General features: G+C 33.1%; 2 protein-coding genes across 2 annotated transcripts; one reads left to right on the top strand and one right to left on the bottom strand.

Moving 5' to 3' along the window:
• Positions 1–533: 533 nt before the first annotated feature.
• On the top strand, positions 534–2,126 carry LOC778108 (dof zinc finger protein DOF5.7). The gene has a single exon (XM_003550038.3). It carries the CDS (start codon positions 783–785, stop codon positions 1,839–1,841), a length of 1,059 nt encoding a protein of 352 aa, XP_003550086.1. The 5' UTR covers positions 534–782; the 3' UTR covers positions 1,842–2,126.
• A 2,508-nt stretch (positions 2,127–4,634) lies between these two features.
• LOC100810503 (L-ascorbate oxidase homolog) lies at positions 4,635–10,502 on the bottom strand. The gene is made up of 9 exons (XM_003550036.5): positions 10,380–10,502; positions 9,830–9,988; positions 9,634–9,743; positions 9,079–9,349; positions 8,802–8,901; positions 8,113–8,464; positions 6,963–7,334; positions 6,800–6,878; positions 4,635–5,121 (listed from the first exon to the last, which is right to left on the bottom strand). The coding sequence occupies exons 2-9, from the start codon at positions 9,971–9,973 to the stop codon at positions 4,915–4,917; spliced, it is 1,635 nt and encodes a 544-aa protein (XP_003550084.1). The 5' UTR covers positions 9,974–9,988; positions 10,380–10,502; the 3' UTR covers positions 4,635–4,914.
• Between the last annotated feature and the right edge of the window lie 7,075 nt (positions 10,503–17,577).

Here is a 17,577-nt window from a genome sequence, read left to right as displayed (position 1 = left end):
GATCGAAAGTAATAATGAGCTTAAGAATATATATATATATATATATATATATATATATATATATATATATATATATATATATATATATATATATCACTCATAATACCCACTTGTAGTCAAATATTTCCAACATCAAAGAGTTGTTAGGAATGACCAAAATGGAAAGTGGAAAGTGGAAACTTAACGTTGTCTTTCTCTTTCTCTTACACAAACTTATTATTTTCTAATGCCTTTGATATTCAAAAGATGTTTTGAACTCCAACTAATTCAAATCAAGTTAACCAATTAGTCTTGCTGAAACAAAGAGTGTTAACTCTTTCCGATAAAAAAATTTAAATTAATCAAGAAAATAAAACTCTTTAATATGTACCTATTTTTCTTCATATACAAAACTTAAGCCTATAGTTTGATTGAAGGAAACTTAAACTTGTTGTTGTCAGTGTAAAAAGTTGGCATAGAGTTTATAAATAAAAATATATATTATTAGCAGCCCCCAATTCTATATATTCTTTGGCAACAACTAGTACCTGACTGCCAACGAAGCTGTCCCATACTAGCAGCATAAAACAACGAAGCTGGCCAATTGAATTCCCAAAGGCGAGTGTGTCATCACTCATCATAATAATACACTTCTATATACTCTTTTCTCTCTCACTCATACGCAGAAGAGAGAGCAGCAAAACCCACTTTCTTTCGCTTTTCTTTCTCCACTAACTCAAAAAGCCTCGCCACCCTTTTGCTTTTCGTTTTTGGATTGTTGTAGATCCACAAAGATAAAGAAGATGATCCAAGAATTGTTGGGTGGTGCCCTCATAGCAGGAGAAAGAAAACCTTCCTCCATTAATGGAGGAGGTGGAGGAGGAGGAGTTTTACTCCCAATTACTACACCTTCTCCTTCTTCTTTTCCCTCTTCCACGACCAGTGATGTTACCCTCACATCCACAACAACAACTGCTGCTACTACTGCTGCTACTGCTGCTACTACTACTACTGCTGTCGAAAACCTGAGATGTCCTCGATGTGATTCATCGAACACCAAGTTTTGTTACTACAACAACTACAACCTCACTCAGCCGCGGCACTTCTGCAAGACGTGCCGCCGCTACTGGACCAAAGGTGGGGCTCTCCGGAACGTCCCCATCGGAGGCGGATGCCGGAAGAATAAGAGCATTGGCGTGGCGAGCTCGGTGGCGGGGAAGACAGCCTCGACCAAGATGAAAACCATTGCATCGGAGTTTGGAAAATCGCCGGGCTTTGGCGGTGGGTTCGAGGTGGAACACGAACTTCCGCCACCACCGGGCCAAATCCTCTGGGGATCGCCCCAAAACACCCACCTTCTAGCCTTGCTGAGAGCTACACAAACTCAAAACCCTAACCCTAACCCTAGTCCCATGTCCCTCAAGGAAGAAGGAACCCTATTGGGCCACATGGTGAGCACTGATCAGCCCTTGGTTTCAAACACTTTGCTGAGCTACCGAACCTTAGGCTATGATGCTGTTGCGCAAGTTCCTTCTTCGCTTGGTCTGTTTGGGAGAAACAATCAAGATCAACAACAACAAAATGGAGGGTTCCTAGTTGGGGAACATCACAACAACAGTGGAATTCAAGAGCTTTACCAGAAGCTAAGGTCATCATCAACTGTTAATAATAATTATTGCAGTGATAATAACTCGTCACAAATGTTTATGGGGAACATGGCTTCTAACTATTCCTCTTCTGTGTCCAACAACATTTTGGAGACAACCTCGGTTGCTGGGGGTGAATTCGGATACTGGAATGGTCCAACTTTTTCTAATTGGTCTGATCTTCCAACCACTAATGGCGCTGGTGCATATCCGTAACAGAAATAACTGTTTTAATTTTCTTCACCAGTTAAATCTTCTTGTTTTCCTGTTAGATAGTGGCATAGTGCTCCTAATTAATCACTTTGTATCTTAAGGGTTTGGTTATTTTGTGGTTTCTTTTGGTTCGGGTGGTATATGAATATGGATCTAGAACTTTTTCTTTTCTAATTCCCTCTCTAGCCTTCTATCTTTTTTTTTTTTTTTTGGTGTAAGTTTGGTTGATGGTGTGCTTGGCTAAGTTATCTATGGTTTATTTCGAGGGTACAAGAGTTCAAAACTGAATGGAGAAATCAGTGTATTTTTAATGCTTCATAGTAGTTTGCAAGTCTCTCCATTATTTTTTATAATGCAGTTTGCTTCTTCCTATTCAACTTTTTTTTCCCGTCACTTTACTTTACCTAAAATTCCTAATAAAAATTAATCGTTACAAACAAGAATATATCTAGGACTGTAAGCACGAGATTACAACCATGCAGAGTAGGTTGTTATTGACATTAAATCGGGAACATCGCAGCTTCTTATTAACAAAAAATATAATTAGCTAAAAAAAGAGTAAAGTTGGTGTGTAGAAGAATATATCATATCTTGGTATACTAAAAAACTTTAGGGTTTTTGTTTTGGTGTGAGTTAGGAGGAGGTGGTGGAGGCGTGGTGCGTGGTCCTAGTGGGTAGCATATGCAAATGGAAGACCTTTGTTTTGTTACGAGAAATCGACGAATCTAATGCAAAACCAGCCTTTTGAAAGGGTTTCCTCAAATAGCATTAGAGAATCTTGGAATTTGGTTATAACGAGAGAGTAATCCATATGTTTAATTTGCGTCTTTACAGAGTAGTGAGAGCAAAAATTTATTTCCTTCTTCCAATGCTGACAATATCTATCAAACGCACACGCACAATGTTGTGTCTGGATTCTGGAACTAGCTCAATCGACTCACCTTCATTCTTGGTATTCTTGTGATCAGTAATGAGAACCTATCTAAAGATTCTAACCTATTATATATGAGTGTCTCATACGTTAAGTGTGACAAGAACGAGTCACTCAGTCACATGCGAACAAGTAAATTGTAAATGATTATACGCCGACCCACAACGTTTGGTGTTTTTACCAGAGATTCAGAAGCTAGTCTCAGATTCTTCGGCTCTTGAACTTCAGAAAAAATATATGAGATCAGTGTAAACAATATGCAAAGCTAGACTAAAAATTGACCAGCAAAAATATATAATAAATATAGAAAAACTGAAAAGCGCTAATAAACAAACACAAGTAGTAGACTGAGTGTTTGGTTCATGTTTAAAAATTGATGGAGTCTTGAATTGGTTTTGGATAATTTTTTATATGTTTAGTTTCATGTTAAAAGTAATCTAAGAATTAATTTCTAATTAAAATAATTTAAGTAACTTTTGTATTAGAAAATTTTATAGTGAATTTTACTTCTAATTTACGTTTATAATAAAAGCATTTAAGGACATGAATCACATCATTTCAAAATTAATTTTAACTAAAATCAGTTTCATAAAATTAATTTCATTCAAAAATCAATTTTCGTAAACATTCATTGGAACACCCACATAATGTATTTGGATTAATTTTATGGTGAGAAATAATCATCTGTTTTATCATATAATGAAAGTAAATCAACAAATAATTGCTTCTAATTTTTAAGTTATTTCCATGATTTCGTGGGAGAGGAAGGGAGAGAGGTTAACAAAATCATTGCTAGATTTTTATCTTCTATCTTCAAATCAATGTTACATAGTTCTATCAGAACAAAGTTTAACTCATCAAGATGTTCTTTCAGTGACGTTCCTTCCCTCATTCAGATGCCAAACAAATGTTGTTTCAAAAACAACTTGTTGCAAATTGATTCCGTCATGAAGAGTTTTTCCAATTTGAGTCAAAACCCACCGACAATCAATTTTTCAAAAACTTCATAAAGAACCTCATCAAACACGAATGAGAAAGTTAAAGAATGTGTTTTTTCATCTTGTACCTCAAGTATTGACTTATCAATCTTTGACATTTGACATGAGATAAGATCCTAGATGCCTTGTTCTTTCAACAAGGCTCACATCATAATGCCCTGAAGGTTAAATTTATTTTTCCTTATGAATTTCTCAATCTTGATTGTGTTGACCATTTCCTTGATAAGATCTTTAAGACACAACATAAACAAATAAAAAAAATGATTGATCACTGATGAATTGATCTACCATGAAATATATGCATAACATCTTAAATGGAAGCTCTAAATACCAATTTATTAAGGAAGATTCAATAAATTCTATTTATATAGGAAAATTCATATGAAATAATAGTAATTTGAGAAAATTAAGAGATAATTTTTTTTATTAATTATAAGAGTCGTGTATGTAATGTACATTCAAATAGAATAAAAATAACATTAAAAATGTCTAATTGAGATAATAATGAAGTAGGAGTCCAACTCACTTTACAACTTGTATATTCTAATTTATAAGTTAAGAATAAATTAAAAGAGTTATTTATAAATTTTCAAAATATAAAGGAAGTTATACATAGTTTTCCTTCAAAATTATACGCTTAATATCTGTTGTTATTATATTTGCATGTTCATTAACAATCTCGTTGATGTGTGATTATTATCCAATAACCTAATACATATATCTTTTCCTTCTAAAATATTCATTTTTATGGCATTTGGACAAAGAGATTAAAACACATTTTTGTTGTAAATTATAGGACCTAAAAGGATTTATTTAAATTTGAAAGACTAAATATAAATTTACTTTAAAATTGAAAAACTAAAAAAATATTTAAACTATTTTTTATTACGGTTCCAAGAAATAATAATCTGATACAACAGCAAATTAACTAGTTAAACAACTGAACAACTCTCTTCAAATGGACCTCAATATTCAATCGAGGCTTCCTTTTTTTTTTTTTTTTTTTCTTTTTTCCATTTTACTTGGCACTTGACAGTCACACCCTCGTAACTGAAACTTGTAAACAAAATAATGATAAGTATGAAGTAAAAATCCAAATTACAACTTATGCCAATAATCACATCAAATTATAAACCCCCTTCCAAGTCTATGACTTGGGTAGGTGTTTAGCCTTGCCACAAAACAGTGCATTGGGAGGAAGAAGAGTCTCAGTGTATACGCTCTGCTCATTGTTCCACACCCTCAGATACAATTCTTGTCCTAAATACCTTTGGGGCCAGATTGCAGATCTCAAGTTCCACATACCCTTATTGTCCAAAGATACCAATATGGCACTCCAAGAATTTGGATACACCTGTCCATTCCATACATGCAGTTGATTAAAAAAATATTTCCCTTCTTAACCAATACTAATAACATTCTAGTACTTTTTATACACTTTCTCTTATTAAATTTTTTATTCTTAATAATCAAGAAATTTACAATAACTAGGGTGGGTAAGCGGGTTCGGGTTCATGGACTGGTCCGTAGAATCCGCAATTCATGTGGGTAATGAATTATTTTTTTAAACAATTCATGATTATGCAGTATTTTGGGTTTGTCCTGTTTAACCCGAGGGCTATGCGGATTTGATCCACAGGATCCGTGGGTTGACATGTAAGCTCGCTTACAAAGGCCAAATATATATTTTTAGTTAAAAATTGAAAATGTCAGGCATTGCTGTGCATATTAAATAAGACAAAAACTTAGATGAATTTTTTTTACTAGAATAACTTTTAAGTGTTATCTGTGTTGTTTTTTTTTTTTAAATTAGAACTAACAAAATTTTATCTTGAGAATATGTATAAACTTTTAATATAATTTTTTATTACACAAATTATTAAGTACAACTTCAATTTTGATTGAAAAATAATTCAAACATTACTTAAGAACCTGTACAATAAGAGATATGTTAACAACATTTTGTAGCACACATTAATTGCACCACAAATACAGCTTTAAGACTCATTCATACACCATACAAAGTTTACTTCCATTCAATTTCATTTGTTGTTGAAGATGTTTAAGTTTCATATTTTAGATTTATTGTCTGGATTTTCTTTTGTTAAGACATTATTTATTTTATTGATGCAATTGACTAATTGTTGAAATTTTATTTATATTTGTATTGAACTTAATTTGATTATATTGTATTTTTGTTGAAATTGTAATTTTTTAAAACTAGGCCCCGAGGATTGGTCCGTTTGACTCGTGGGATCTGTTGGATAGGGGTAGACCAATTTATTAGGTCAATGTAAAAGTGTGGGACGGACTGACTCGGTCTGCTGCCAATGCGAACTTATGTGAACAAACCTTACGTGAGACGGGACGACCCGCTTACCCACCCCTAGCAATAACTCAGATAGACTCTCTTGATTAGGGGTGACAAACAGGTTGGACCTATTGAATCAACTCGCTAACCTACTTCAACCCGTCCCCTTTTGACCTACAAAACAACGAGTTGTGAGAAAAGTGTAGCGGACCAACCTGCTAACTTGTTTTCTATTTAAAAATAATTAAATATTTTATACATATATTATTAATTTTTAATTAGTTTATTTTTTGTTTAAATAAATTGTTATTCAAAATTTAAGATAATACATTTACTTTTTTAGTAGGTATATATTATTTAATATTTAGAAAAGATAAACAATTAAAATATATTTATTATTTTAATTAATATTTTAGTTTCAGTATACCTACCCACCACATGACAAAAAACAAAACAAATCATCACTTTGAACCCATATATAAAACACAGGATGAGATTGGTTGACCCTTTTCTAGCGGATTGGTGGTGGGACGGGACAAACCAATCCACTTTGCCACCCCTACCTTGGTTAAGTCTCATTCATTCTGAAATAAGACCTAATATTAATTAATTTAATAAAATTCACTTAAATTTTAGCTAATAAGAAAGAATATAATATTATATATATGCGTCCAGCTCCTTGATCAACTTAAGCCCATTAATCCTCCTGCTATTGACTCACCTGAACAGTGTGTCTAGTCATCCCATCAACCAAGTTGTAAGTCTTTCTCGAATCAGGGATCCACAAGCCATTGCCATATCTAAATATTTAGATTTGGTCAATTAATAAATTGAATCAAACCCAATTAACAAAATAAATAAATAAATAAAAATAGATGTCCTACCCAACAACATAGAAGCTAGATCCATCCATGTGCCATGACTGCGTGTAATTCTCATTGTTTTGGAAGATTATTTCTGCAAAGTCATGGAGGGTGAATCCTATGACAGATGTGCCTAGTTTGGCAGGGGTGCCTTGAGGGGAAGGAACATCTTTGATTGTGTTGAGGTCAAAGACACCTGGAATGTTGAACCAATCAGCAAGCTTCAACGGGGTGTTTGGGTTGATGTGGGAAATTCCATTCACTGCATATCGTAGCTTTCCATTAATTATGGCTTTAGAATTTGCCAACACAAGTGTCCTTTGAACAGGGATGGTTCCATAGTGGAATGAGCCCTGAGGATTTGGTCGAGCTGCATTTGCTGTCAAATTCAGTCTTCAAAACAACACAATAGAACACAGTCAGAGCCAATGATCACAAGATCCCCAATTATTTTTTTTTTTGTTTATAGGTAAGAATCAAAAAATTCATAAAACTGATACACATTACTGAATTAACTAAGAAAATATGTTCTATTTACCTTTTAATTTAAATTTTTAAAAATTATAAACTTAAAAATGTCATATTTCCATTTCATTTTATTTTTTATATTAAATATATAAATAAAGTAACAAACGTATATTTTTTTACTATTTTATATAAATATTTGAAAACAGAAAAGTAAAATAAAAAAGGTGATATTTTTGTAATTAAAAATGAAAATAAAATAAAAACAAAGTATTTTCTCAAAACATATTGAGTTTAGTTTCTAAACGCTATTAGTAATAAAATTTACACCGTGAACCAATCTAAATTCATGATAAATATGACCATTATGATTAAATGATAGTATAAATTTTTTTTACACTATTATTTACTCAAATACATTTCCTTTCTTGCTTTAATTTTTTTATTTATTTAAGAGGGATAAATCTCAAGGGAGAAAATATATAAAGATTAATCAAGATTGATCTAGTTGGTAAGAAATAAATTCATATTTTAAAAAGGATGTGAATTTAATTTCCACTACATACATGATGAACTTGTGAGTGAGCAATTTATAAGTATTCCTGTATGCATTTTTTGAGGCTTGAGACATGTTCTGATCAGTTTCGGGACCTAACTCACCTAAACAATTTTATAATAAAAAAATTGATAAACATATAAACCGTACCTGATGGTTCTGGCTTGCTTTATGGACCATTCTACATCGTTGGTTGCTGGGCCAGAGGGTAATGGAATTTGGGCCTTACTGTTGGAGCCAGAATAGCGAAGGGTTGCTGTGGTAGTGAGAACAATAGGGTCGGTAAAACGGCTTGATGCAACAATGATATAGTCACTTATTGACCCACTAAGTGTGACCAAAACAGTGACTGATTGACCCACATGAACATCAAGGGAATCGTACGATTCCTGGATTGTGTGAGAACCTTCAACTTCAATGATCTTCAACAAATGGCCCTGAATCCTGAAGTTAAATGAGGTTGACATTCCAACATTGGACACCCTGAACTTGTATGTCTTCCCTGAAAAATTATTTAATTTTGAGCCAAAATTAATAACCATTGGTGGTAATTTTTTTTGTGACCATATTATTAATATAAAGCAGTCTCTATTGACCATGGTGATTAATTTTCACGGAAGATTTTGAGCACACACAAAGTGGATTATTTCTTTTCTAATATGATTTATTTTATACCTAAGGATCAATTAAAATTCAAATCCTGAATCATTTGGTTAAGAGACACAAGTTATTATTACTTGTGTCAACAGTTGTTGGTAACGTTGGTGGTAATTTAGATTCAAAGCCATAGGAAATAAAATAGTACTAGTAACAAGCTGAATGTTGATGGAAATGGTTACCTGCTTCACCAGTAAATACAGCAGCATCCTTTTGGCCATTTATGAGAAGAGCATCGGGATAAGGGAGACTCCTGCCAGCATCCAATAGTCTCCTTAGTACCTGCAAATCAAGGGTTAAGGATATTAATTCATGATATTAATATTTTTGACAAAAGTTCATGATATTAATATAGTAGTTATAAAAAATTATCTGTAAGAATGGCAGAACAACCAAAGATTTTGTGGCAATTTTGAACAATAATATAAGCAATCTGAGGGGAGTGATTTCTTCACTTACTTTGTGGTTGGTCTTGTACCAATCTCCAATAAGTAGGGTGAATTCTCCATCAGGAGCAGGATATGGGATGGATATCACAGATCTTTGGGCAACATTGAATCCCCCAAATCCACCAGCAGCTTTATGGATTTTGGTTGATGGGAAATAAGTGTAAGTTCCAATTTGATCTTTTACTTGGAACTTGTATGTCCAGTTGCTTTTGGGAGGGATTGGACAGTTGGTTCCTAAAACTCCATCTTGCCATGATGTCCTTCTTTGTTTGATACCACTCCTGTGTTTTACATTACACCAAAGGAATAAAGGGTTAATACCTTCAACTATTAGCATCTTCAGATTTGATCTAATAGTAACGGAGACCTAAAGTAAATTGTCAGAGAAATCTTTTAATTTTATGTGAGTTACAAATTAGTTTTTTTGGTCAATGTGGTGTTTTTGTTTTATGAAATTTAATAATAGATAATATTTTTGTTGATATGCCTAAAGATAAAATTTTACCTTTAGACCGATCCGGGCATCTTAAGTTAATAAAGTAAATAGAGGAAAAGAACCACTAACCATGTAATGAGGAATTTTTCGTCTAGCTTGTTAATGACATTCACGAGGATATTGTCATTGGTGATGGCTTCAACTGTAGGGCCCGGGAATTGACCATTGATAAGAATTCCCTGGTATGAAAGAAAGCAAAATATCATATTTATTTTTTCTAGTGAGAAAAAGTGGCATTTAAAAGGGTGGGAAAAAAAAAACCAACCTGTTGAGGAACACCTAGGGGATAAATTGTTCCATTAGTAATTTCCCATGTGAAGTACTGATATCGGTCTTCTGCAGTAACCGGGAGAACACCCCAACAAGCCAAAATTCCAAGAAAAACTGAAGGAAGAATGCTCTGCTTCATCTTGTCCCTAACACGCTGTTAATTTTGGAATGTCATTTTTACATTATGAATGAATTGCAATTTCAACTTAATCTATGATGAAATTGAATTGAAGTACTGAGAGATTTCTAAAACAACAATGCGTATATTGATTTGATGGTGAAAATTGAAATACTAAAGTTCTTAAATTTAAGGAATAAACTTTAAATACATAAGATGTACCAATGTCAACCAAAATGTTAAATGGAAAAAACTTAAACTCAGTGTCATGATAAGTCAAAATTGACATTTCATTTTAGTACCTATTATTTTTATTTCAATAATCAATAGCAACAATCAACAAAATGAAATATCTATGTTGTAAAGAAACTACGTAAGAAAAGAATGCATAAGAAGTTCAAATTCAACAAGAAAGTTGAACGCGTACCAGAAATGTTACCTCCTCTTACACAAGAGGAAAATGAGATGATTAACTAATGTGAGGATGGAGAACACAGTGATTGACTCCACCCTATATATATATAAGGACTTATGACATAAAGAATAGAAGGTGTTATTTGAAAGATGCCAGAGTGTGCACGACACAAGTTGTGTACGCAAAATACTACTATGTTGTATTGTACATGTATTAGTCTTTAATTTTCACAACTCACACCTTCTCAAGATTATGGTTTATTTAATATTTGTCAAAAGCCCATGTTACGAAGTTGACTAGAATTTCTTGAGATAAGCAAGACCACCGCGTAAAAGAAAAATAAAATATATATTTTCAAATTGCTTTTGGTTTTGGTTTAGCATAGTCAGATGGTTTTTTTTTTCTTGTGAAAATGTGAACCAAGATGAGTTGGGTATAGTGCCAAGTTGAGTCGGTGGTGGCCGGAAGAGAAGATCTACACCGGGTGCGGCGCAGCCGATAGCGGATCATCATTAATTAGTGGAGTGAATTCTACGACCCTCTATATATATCCAAATCCAAATCTATAAAACTATAATATATCACATATATTTGTTATTATTAATAATTCAATTGAAATTTCATTAACAGCATATAGCTAGAACGCGGACAGAGAGAGAGAACGCGAAATAATGAGCATGTGATTTCGTTTACTTTTTATTTTTATTTTATTTTTTATTTGTAAAAACTTAGAAGAGGAGATGGCAGTCTCCGGACTTATAAGTGTTAACATAGGTAGGTATCTACATTTAGTCACTTCAGAAGGACGAGTAAAAAATTCAAACATACAATTTGTCAGATGCAAGACCTTGTCTTATTCTATCATGCCAACCTTTGAGATTATTTTATTCATTTTATATTATAACTATAGGGCCTTATTCTATCATGCTAGCCTTTGGGGTTATTTTATTCATTTTATATTATAACTATAGGTAGAGACTTAATAGCACTAAAATAGAAAAAAAGTTATTTTGAATGTCCTCTCGCAACAAATTCTAAAATGAATATATTTTGGGAGATATTATGTACATCTTCCGATTGGTTTGTCACAGTTACAATTATATACTTTGTTGGTTTTTTCTTAAGTTGCTTTTCACAGATCTGAGGATCATGCTTTGCAATGAATTTACTGTGCCCTCAGTTTCATATGTTTCAATTCCTTTTACATTTGTCTGAATACCAAATATATTTTACAGTCACGTATATGTACACAGGTTCAAATGTAATTGTCGGAGAATACACATTAAATATGATATGGTCAAAATAGTACTATATACTAAGCGGAGGAAAATCTTACTCAAATTATAAGATAGTATTAAAATCTATTTTAGTGGATATTGTTGGGCCTATTGATCATGGGTTATCAAGCCATTTTCAAATGTTCAATATCCTAGACATAAGATAAATATGTTGGTGCTAGATCTTCTTTTGATTAATGATATGATCGAAATTATATATATAAATTAGGATATTCTTACTTTTTAGATAACTTTTGGGATTGTGTAAGTCATCTCAAATTCAAATTATAAGATAATTAACACAAGTAAAAGTTTTAAAAAATGTTCTGTGTCAAGATTCTTTTAGTATCTTCAACTGCAAATTAAATTGTGATCCCATTAGCCACGATAAGACGATCACATTTTAAAACCTTGAACACAGGTATCAAAATTTGAGTGGTAGCATATTCCAGAAGACGTTCATTCGTGGAGACAAGTTGAGAAAAATGAGTATTATTTAGATGTTTTCTATAATATAAGAATACGATAGGTTGCTAGGAGTCATATTTTTAGTTTTAACTGGAGAAATCCAACCCAAGAGCGTGGTTGTGGAAGCATATTTGAAGACAATGTGATCGAATAATATGGATCTATGATGGATTTTTTATTTTTTATTTCATTCTTTCTATGAACTTGCCGCCTTTTTTTTTGGTCTCATATTCCACAAGGTCACATTTTGCTTCCCGCGGGTAGTGAGTGCACATGAGCTTGTAAAGCGCGATGTCTAATGAATAAAAGAATGTTGGAGAAAGAATTCAATTGATGGATCTGAAGTTTAACTGAAAAGAAGGTGAATTTTGTGACTAATTCTTGGTTGAGAAATCTACAAATGAAATGATTACGACTATTGACTGATTCGTTAATGCAATAACAAGTACACTTAATGATTAATGATCTCATGAAGCTTTTTTTTTAAATCTAAGATCACTGGTGTTTAATTAGCGATTATGTTGGACATTAGAGTAATTTGGGTTGAACTAATCTACTTTTTTTAACATAATTGCATTATAAAAACTTAAACTTAAAACCAGCTTTCTCCTAAAAAAAATAAATAAACTGTTTAGATGTCTTTGAAATAACGTTACTATAATAAACTATTAATTTAATTTTATTCGTATAAATTATAACCACATTGTAATCTGTTTTTTTTTTATATATATATATATCGGAGAAGAATGCATCTGCATTTTTGTGCACAAAATGACATTCAAACGCAAAAAAAAAAAAAGAAGATTAAGCAAAACATTTATAAACGTTCACAAACCACGTTTTGCCTATGCAAAGTAATTCTTCACTGGCAAAACACATCATAAACACAAAAGAAAATTGTTAAAAAGCCATTTTAAAAATTAAATAATGAATCACTTGCATGTGAAATTCACTTTACAATGTTAAACGTAAACATTTTCGGGGAGAAAATGTTGCCTATATAGCTACCTTCCAAACTTGATTCTTAAGTATATAAGCAACCTTTTCCGTTCTACGTACATGTGTGGGGGGTAACATCAAAACTAGCGAAAAGTGATTTGCATGAAATTACAAAGTGATACACAAAACACTATTTACCCATTTAAATAATTTTTTTAATGGTCCAAAATCTTAAACAAATATCAAACAGCTTGAAAAAAGGAATGGCGATAGCAAATAATTTTTAATGTTGGATTATGTTTAATTTATCAATTTGTTTACATTGCCAACCTGTCAATTTTGAGGATACGTATATCAAGCTTTTGTTATAGTCCTGAACACTCATGTTGTGAAATATTGTGCATATTGTCTTAGTAGATTATGAATTAATTGTATTTTCGAAAGGTGAACCCATGTGGATCCTCGACTATTAACAAAAACTCAATAAAACCTTAAACAAATTGCTTACCATTAAGAAAAACACTAAAGAATTTGTAATTGTTAGAGTTTTATGTCAGGGGATGGATATTGCACCTCTTGTAATTAATCATGGGTGTTTTTAAATTAAGGTCAACTAGTTGTGCAAATGATTAAGTCAACTCTATAGGTTTCACTCCTGTCAAAGTCAAGCAAACCAAGTAGAGTTAATAATATGGAATAGATCTCAAGAACTGATCTCCTAGGAAAAGAAACATGAATGGAATTACCCTCGATTATTGAAGGTTTCAAGAAACGAGTGTGGCATGCGCAGTCATATTAACATATTTAATTAATTATTTTTAATGAGAATAATATAAGTATGAAATATTTTTTTATTTTTAATGCAATAAATATTTTTATTAAATGGGTTAATTTACTTTTTTTGTCCCTCATTTTATATGGATTTCTACTATAGGTTCCACAAACTTATTTTGAACGATTTTGGTTTCCCATAAATTTGTCCGTCTTTGGTCCATGTTGTTAACCTAGACAATTAAGGGATCATGAGGCATCCATGTAGACGTGTGATATGGCACGCCATTGGACGATTGTTTTGATGGAGGCATCCATGTAGACGTGTGATATGGCACGCCATTGGACGATTGTTTTGATGGTGTAACGTACAGTCGTGCCTTTTGAGTTTTTTTATTTAAATAAATAAATAAATTAGGTCATCACTCTTCTAACTATATAAAGGAACTTTTAACCTAGAGTAGTTTTTACAAAACACTTTTTTTTTCTCTGACGCACAAGAATATTAACAGATCAATCGTAGGAAGAGTTCTAGAGAGCACTAGAAACGCCACCATTGTTAATGGAGAACACTTGAGTGACTACATCGAGGTAAGGGATGAGTTATTCACGTGGGGATTAGAAGGAACATATATAGGGATCCCTAGAGGATCAATTCTGGGTTATATTGGGTTATTTCTTTTTTCTGAAATTAAATTTTGTTTTTTCTAAATTTTTCGCTTGTCATTATGATTGATTTTCACTCGTGCAATTTTTTTTACATATGTTTCAAGCTTTAATTTCAAATTTTGAATTGTATAATTATATATATATATCTATGTGGAGTTATACGATTTTTTTACATACGCGTTAATTTTTTATATATGATACCCTTACATGAATGGTCAAACCTCAAATTGATTTTTTTTTTTGTATGAATAACTCTCATGGCTTGGATTTTCTGATTTTAGTTATAATAATTAACAATATGTGTGTGAGTGTTAGATAGATATAAGAGTTATTATTCAAATGTTTTAATATTCTAAACGGATTTGCAGCGGTAAAAATGTTGATACGTGTCATACCCTGATTTCGTCCAGGGATTATCGTTCGTTGATCTTTTGATCCTTGCTAGTCGACTTACGGTACTGATCGCCAGTTACAATGCGAAATAGATGATCATTCAGTGTTTTGATTAAGAATGCAAAAAATACCAAAAAAGGGGCAAAAGGGTCTTTTCCTGAACACTAGCTCACCTAGGCTAGCCTCTGGCTCGCCTGGACCACCAAATAGCTTCATGGTGAAGAGACTAGCTTGGTTGGGCAAGCTCACTACTGCAGGGTTAAGTTTTAGCTCGCTTGGGCGATCTGTAACTGCCCCAAAGTGACCTTTTGCCTATAAATAGGCGTCCTAGGGGTGTTTTAAGGGGTTCCAAGGGTCAGAAGTGGAGAGAATTGAGAGAAGAGAGAAAAAAGGAGAAGAAAGAAGAGGAAACGAAGCCGAGGCGTTACTGAATTGCGACCGCGATCATTCCCTACGTCGTTTTCTTGTTCGGTGTTCTTCGCACCAGTTGGTTAGTTGTTTTTTTTAGGATTGAATGTGATCTATGTACCCTTAGGGCCCTCCTTGTTATTATGTGCACATTCATTTTCTCCATCTATCATCAACAATCTCGTTTTTCTTTGTAAAGTTTAATCTTAACCGATTACTAGTGTTGTAAAGTTTTCTTTAAAGAGATTGAATGTTAATAAACAAAACCAAGATAAAACCAACTCATAACCAACTTCTTTTTATCAAATATCACTTGAGATCGTTTTAAGGTCCAACGCCTTAATGATTCTTTCCACTTTTCAAAATTTAAAAGATCGTTTCGAGGTCCAACGCCTCAACGATTCTCTCCGCTTTTCAAACTTTAAAATATCGTTTCAAGGTCCAATGCCTTAAACAAATTTTTGTTCTCAATTAAAATGAATCTTTCAAAAACATAAAAATCAATTTAACACACAAACATTCAGACTTAAAGAACTACGTAGGTCTGAATTTCTCATCGCACTTGAGGATAAGTAGGAGCAAGGGCAACCCCCTTGTCAACCCTAAAAAAAGTAAAAAATATGAAAAAGGGAAAATACAATTTTGAAGTCACGTTATGCACACTCGATTAAAGGCTCCCATCCCTTGTGTCGGGTGCGTGGGGTGCTAATACCTTCCCTATGCGTAAACAACTACCGAACCCTTATTTTCAAAATTCACAGATCTCTTTTGGTTTTTCTAACGTTTTCCCTTAAATAAATGTTGGTGGCGACTCCCGCGCGTTTTTCTTTTTTAGAAGACGCATCTTTGGCTTTTCACCCGCACTCCTCTCGTAGGGTAGATTGAGATAGATGGAGACTCCACTGGAGACTGTTAGAGAGTTAAGTCGTTCGATCAGTGTGCAATATTTTATTGTGACTTCTTCTTTATTTATGCTCCCTCTTCTCTTTTATCTTTTGTTTTGTCCATATTTTTGTATAAACTTTGTTATGTTATTTTGTTTGGTGTGTGTTTGTCTATCTATTACATTTTTAGTTAGAAATATTTGTGTGCTTGGCACACATGGCACCTACACCTTTGCACACACGTTGAGATATTAGGCCTTACACCCTGGTCTATGTGAGCCATAAGGAGTGAGGTCGATCTGTGGTCATGTTGGGTCTCCGACTCGCTTGATAATAGTGAAGCCTCATCTAGAGTTTTCCTCTTTTGATAATGCATTGTCGCTGGTAGTTCCTACCTCCACAATGTTGTTTCCTAAGAGGATGATATCTCTAGAAGCCAGTAAAGTTACGTGCAATCACCCTTGGGAGTTGTCACTGGAAGTGGACTGTTGGATCATTTCCATTAGGTTCCTAAATTAGGGGCACATAGCAAACTCACTTTGGCTTGTTCCTTGATTGCATCATGCATATCTTCATGGCATCATAATGGACATATCATTCCTTCATTTATCATTTATCATATTCATGCATTGCATTTGCATAAGTCATTGCATTATCATACATCTTCATTTGGCATGCTTTTGTTCTGCCAATTACATAGATTCTATTTTCATCATCTGCATGTTATGTTCACTCATGCATGATCCTGACACATAGTTGCTCATGTCTTGCATTTTCCTAAAAAAAAAAAAAACACAAAAAACAAAAAAAAAGAACAAAAAGAAAGTCATAATGAAGCATGAAAGTTTACACCGCATTCTTAGTTACATGTTTTGGGTACCATGATGATAGCTACAAACAAACCATGTTGGGATTATACACTCATTTCTCTTGAAAAATGATTGAAAATCATGTGAACATGGTGCCTAATGCCTTGTTAACTAGGAATAGGGTGGTTCTTCGGGCGTCTCATGTCGATCTCATAATTACGTTTGTCATGCGTAACATAAGTGTGCCATAATCATTCATCTCTATGATAGGTTGTTGAAGTATTGGCAATCAAAATTTCTATTCTTGCGAACATAGGGTCGAACCAAGCACATGCTTTTAAGAAAAGGTTTTCATCAAGTCAAGGTCAAGTATGGAAGTAACCAGCTTGCAAAATTTGGGGTAGAAGATGGATTGAGTTTACATAGCTTCTTCGGCTACTGTCAACACATGATTAAGCTAAATAACTTACAAAATTAGGGACTATTGATGTCCATGTTTTATTTCCAGTTGCACTTTGACTCTGACAAGATGTAATGAACAATGTTATTTTAATGAAAATCTAAATTGATTCGACCCTATGTTCTACTGAGT

The sequence above is a fragment of the Glycine max genome, chromosome 17 (assembly GCF_000004515.6).
Source record: "Glycine max cultivar Williams 82 chromosome 17, Glycine_max_v4.0, whole genome shotgun sequence".
In the NCBI taxonomy this organism is placed as follows: Eukaryota; Viridiplantae; Streptophyta; class Magnoliopsida; order Fabales; family Fabaceae; genus Glycine; species Glycine max.
This window is presented reverse-complemented; position numbering and strand designations above follow the sequence as displayed.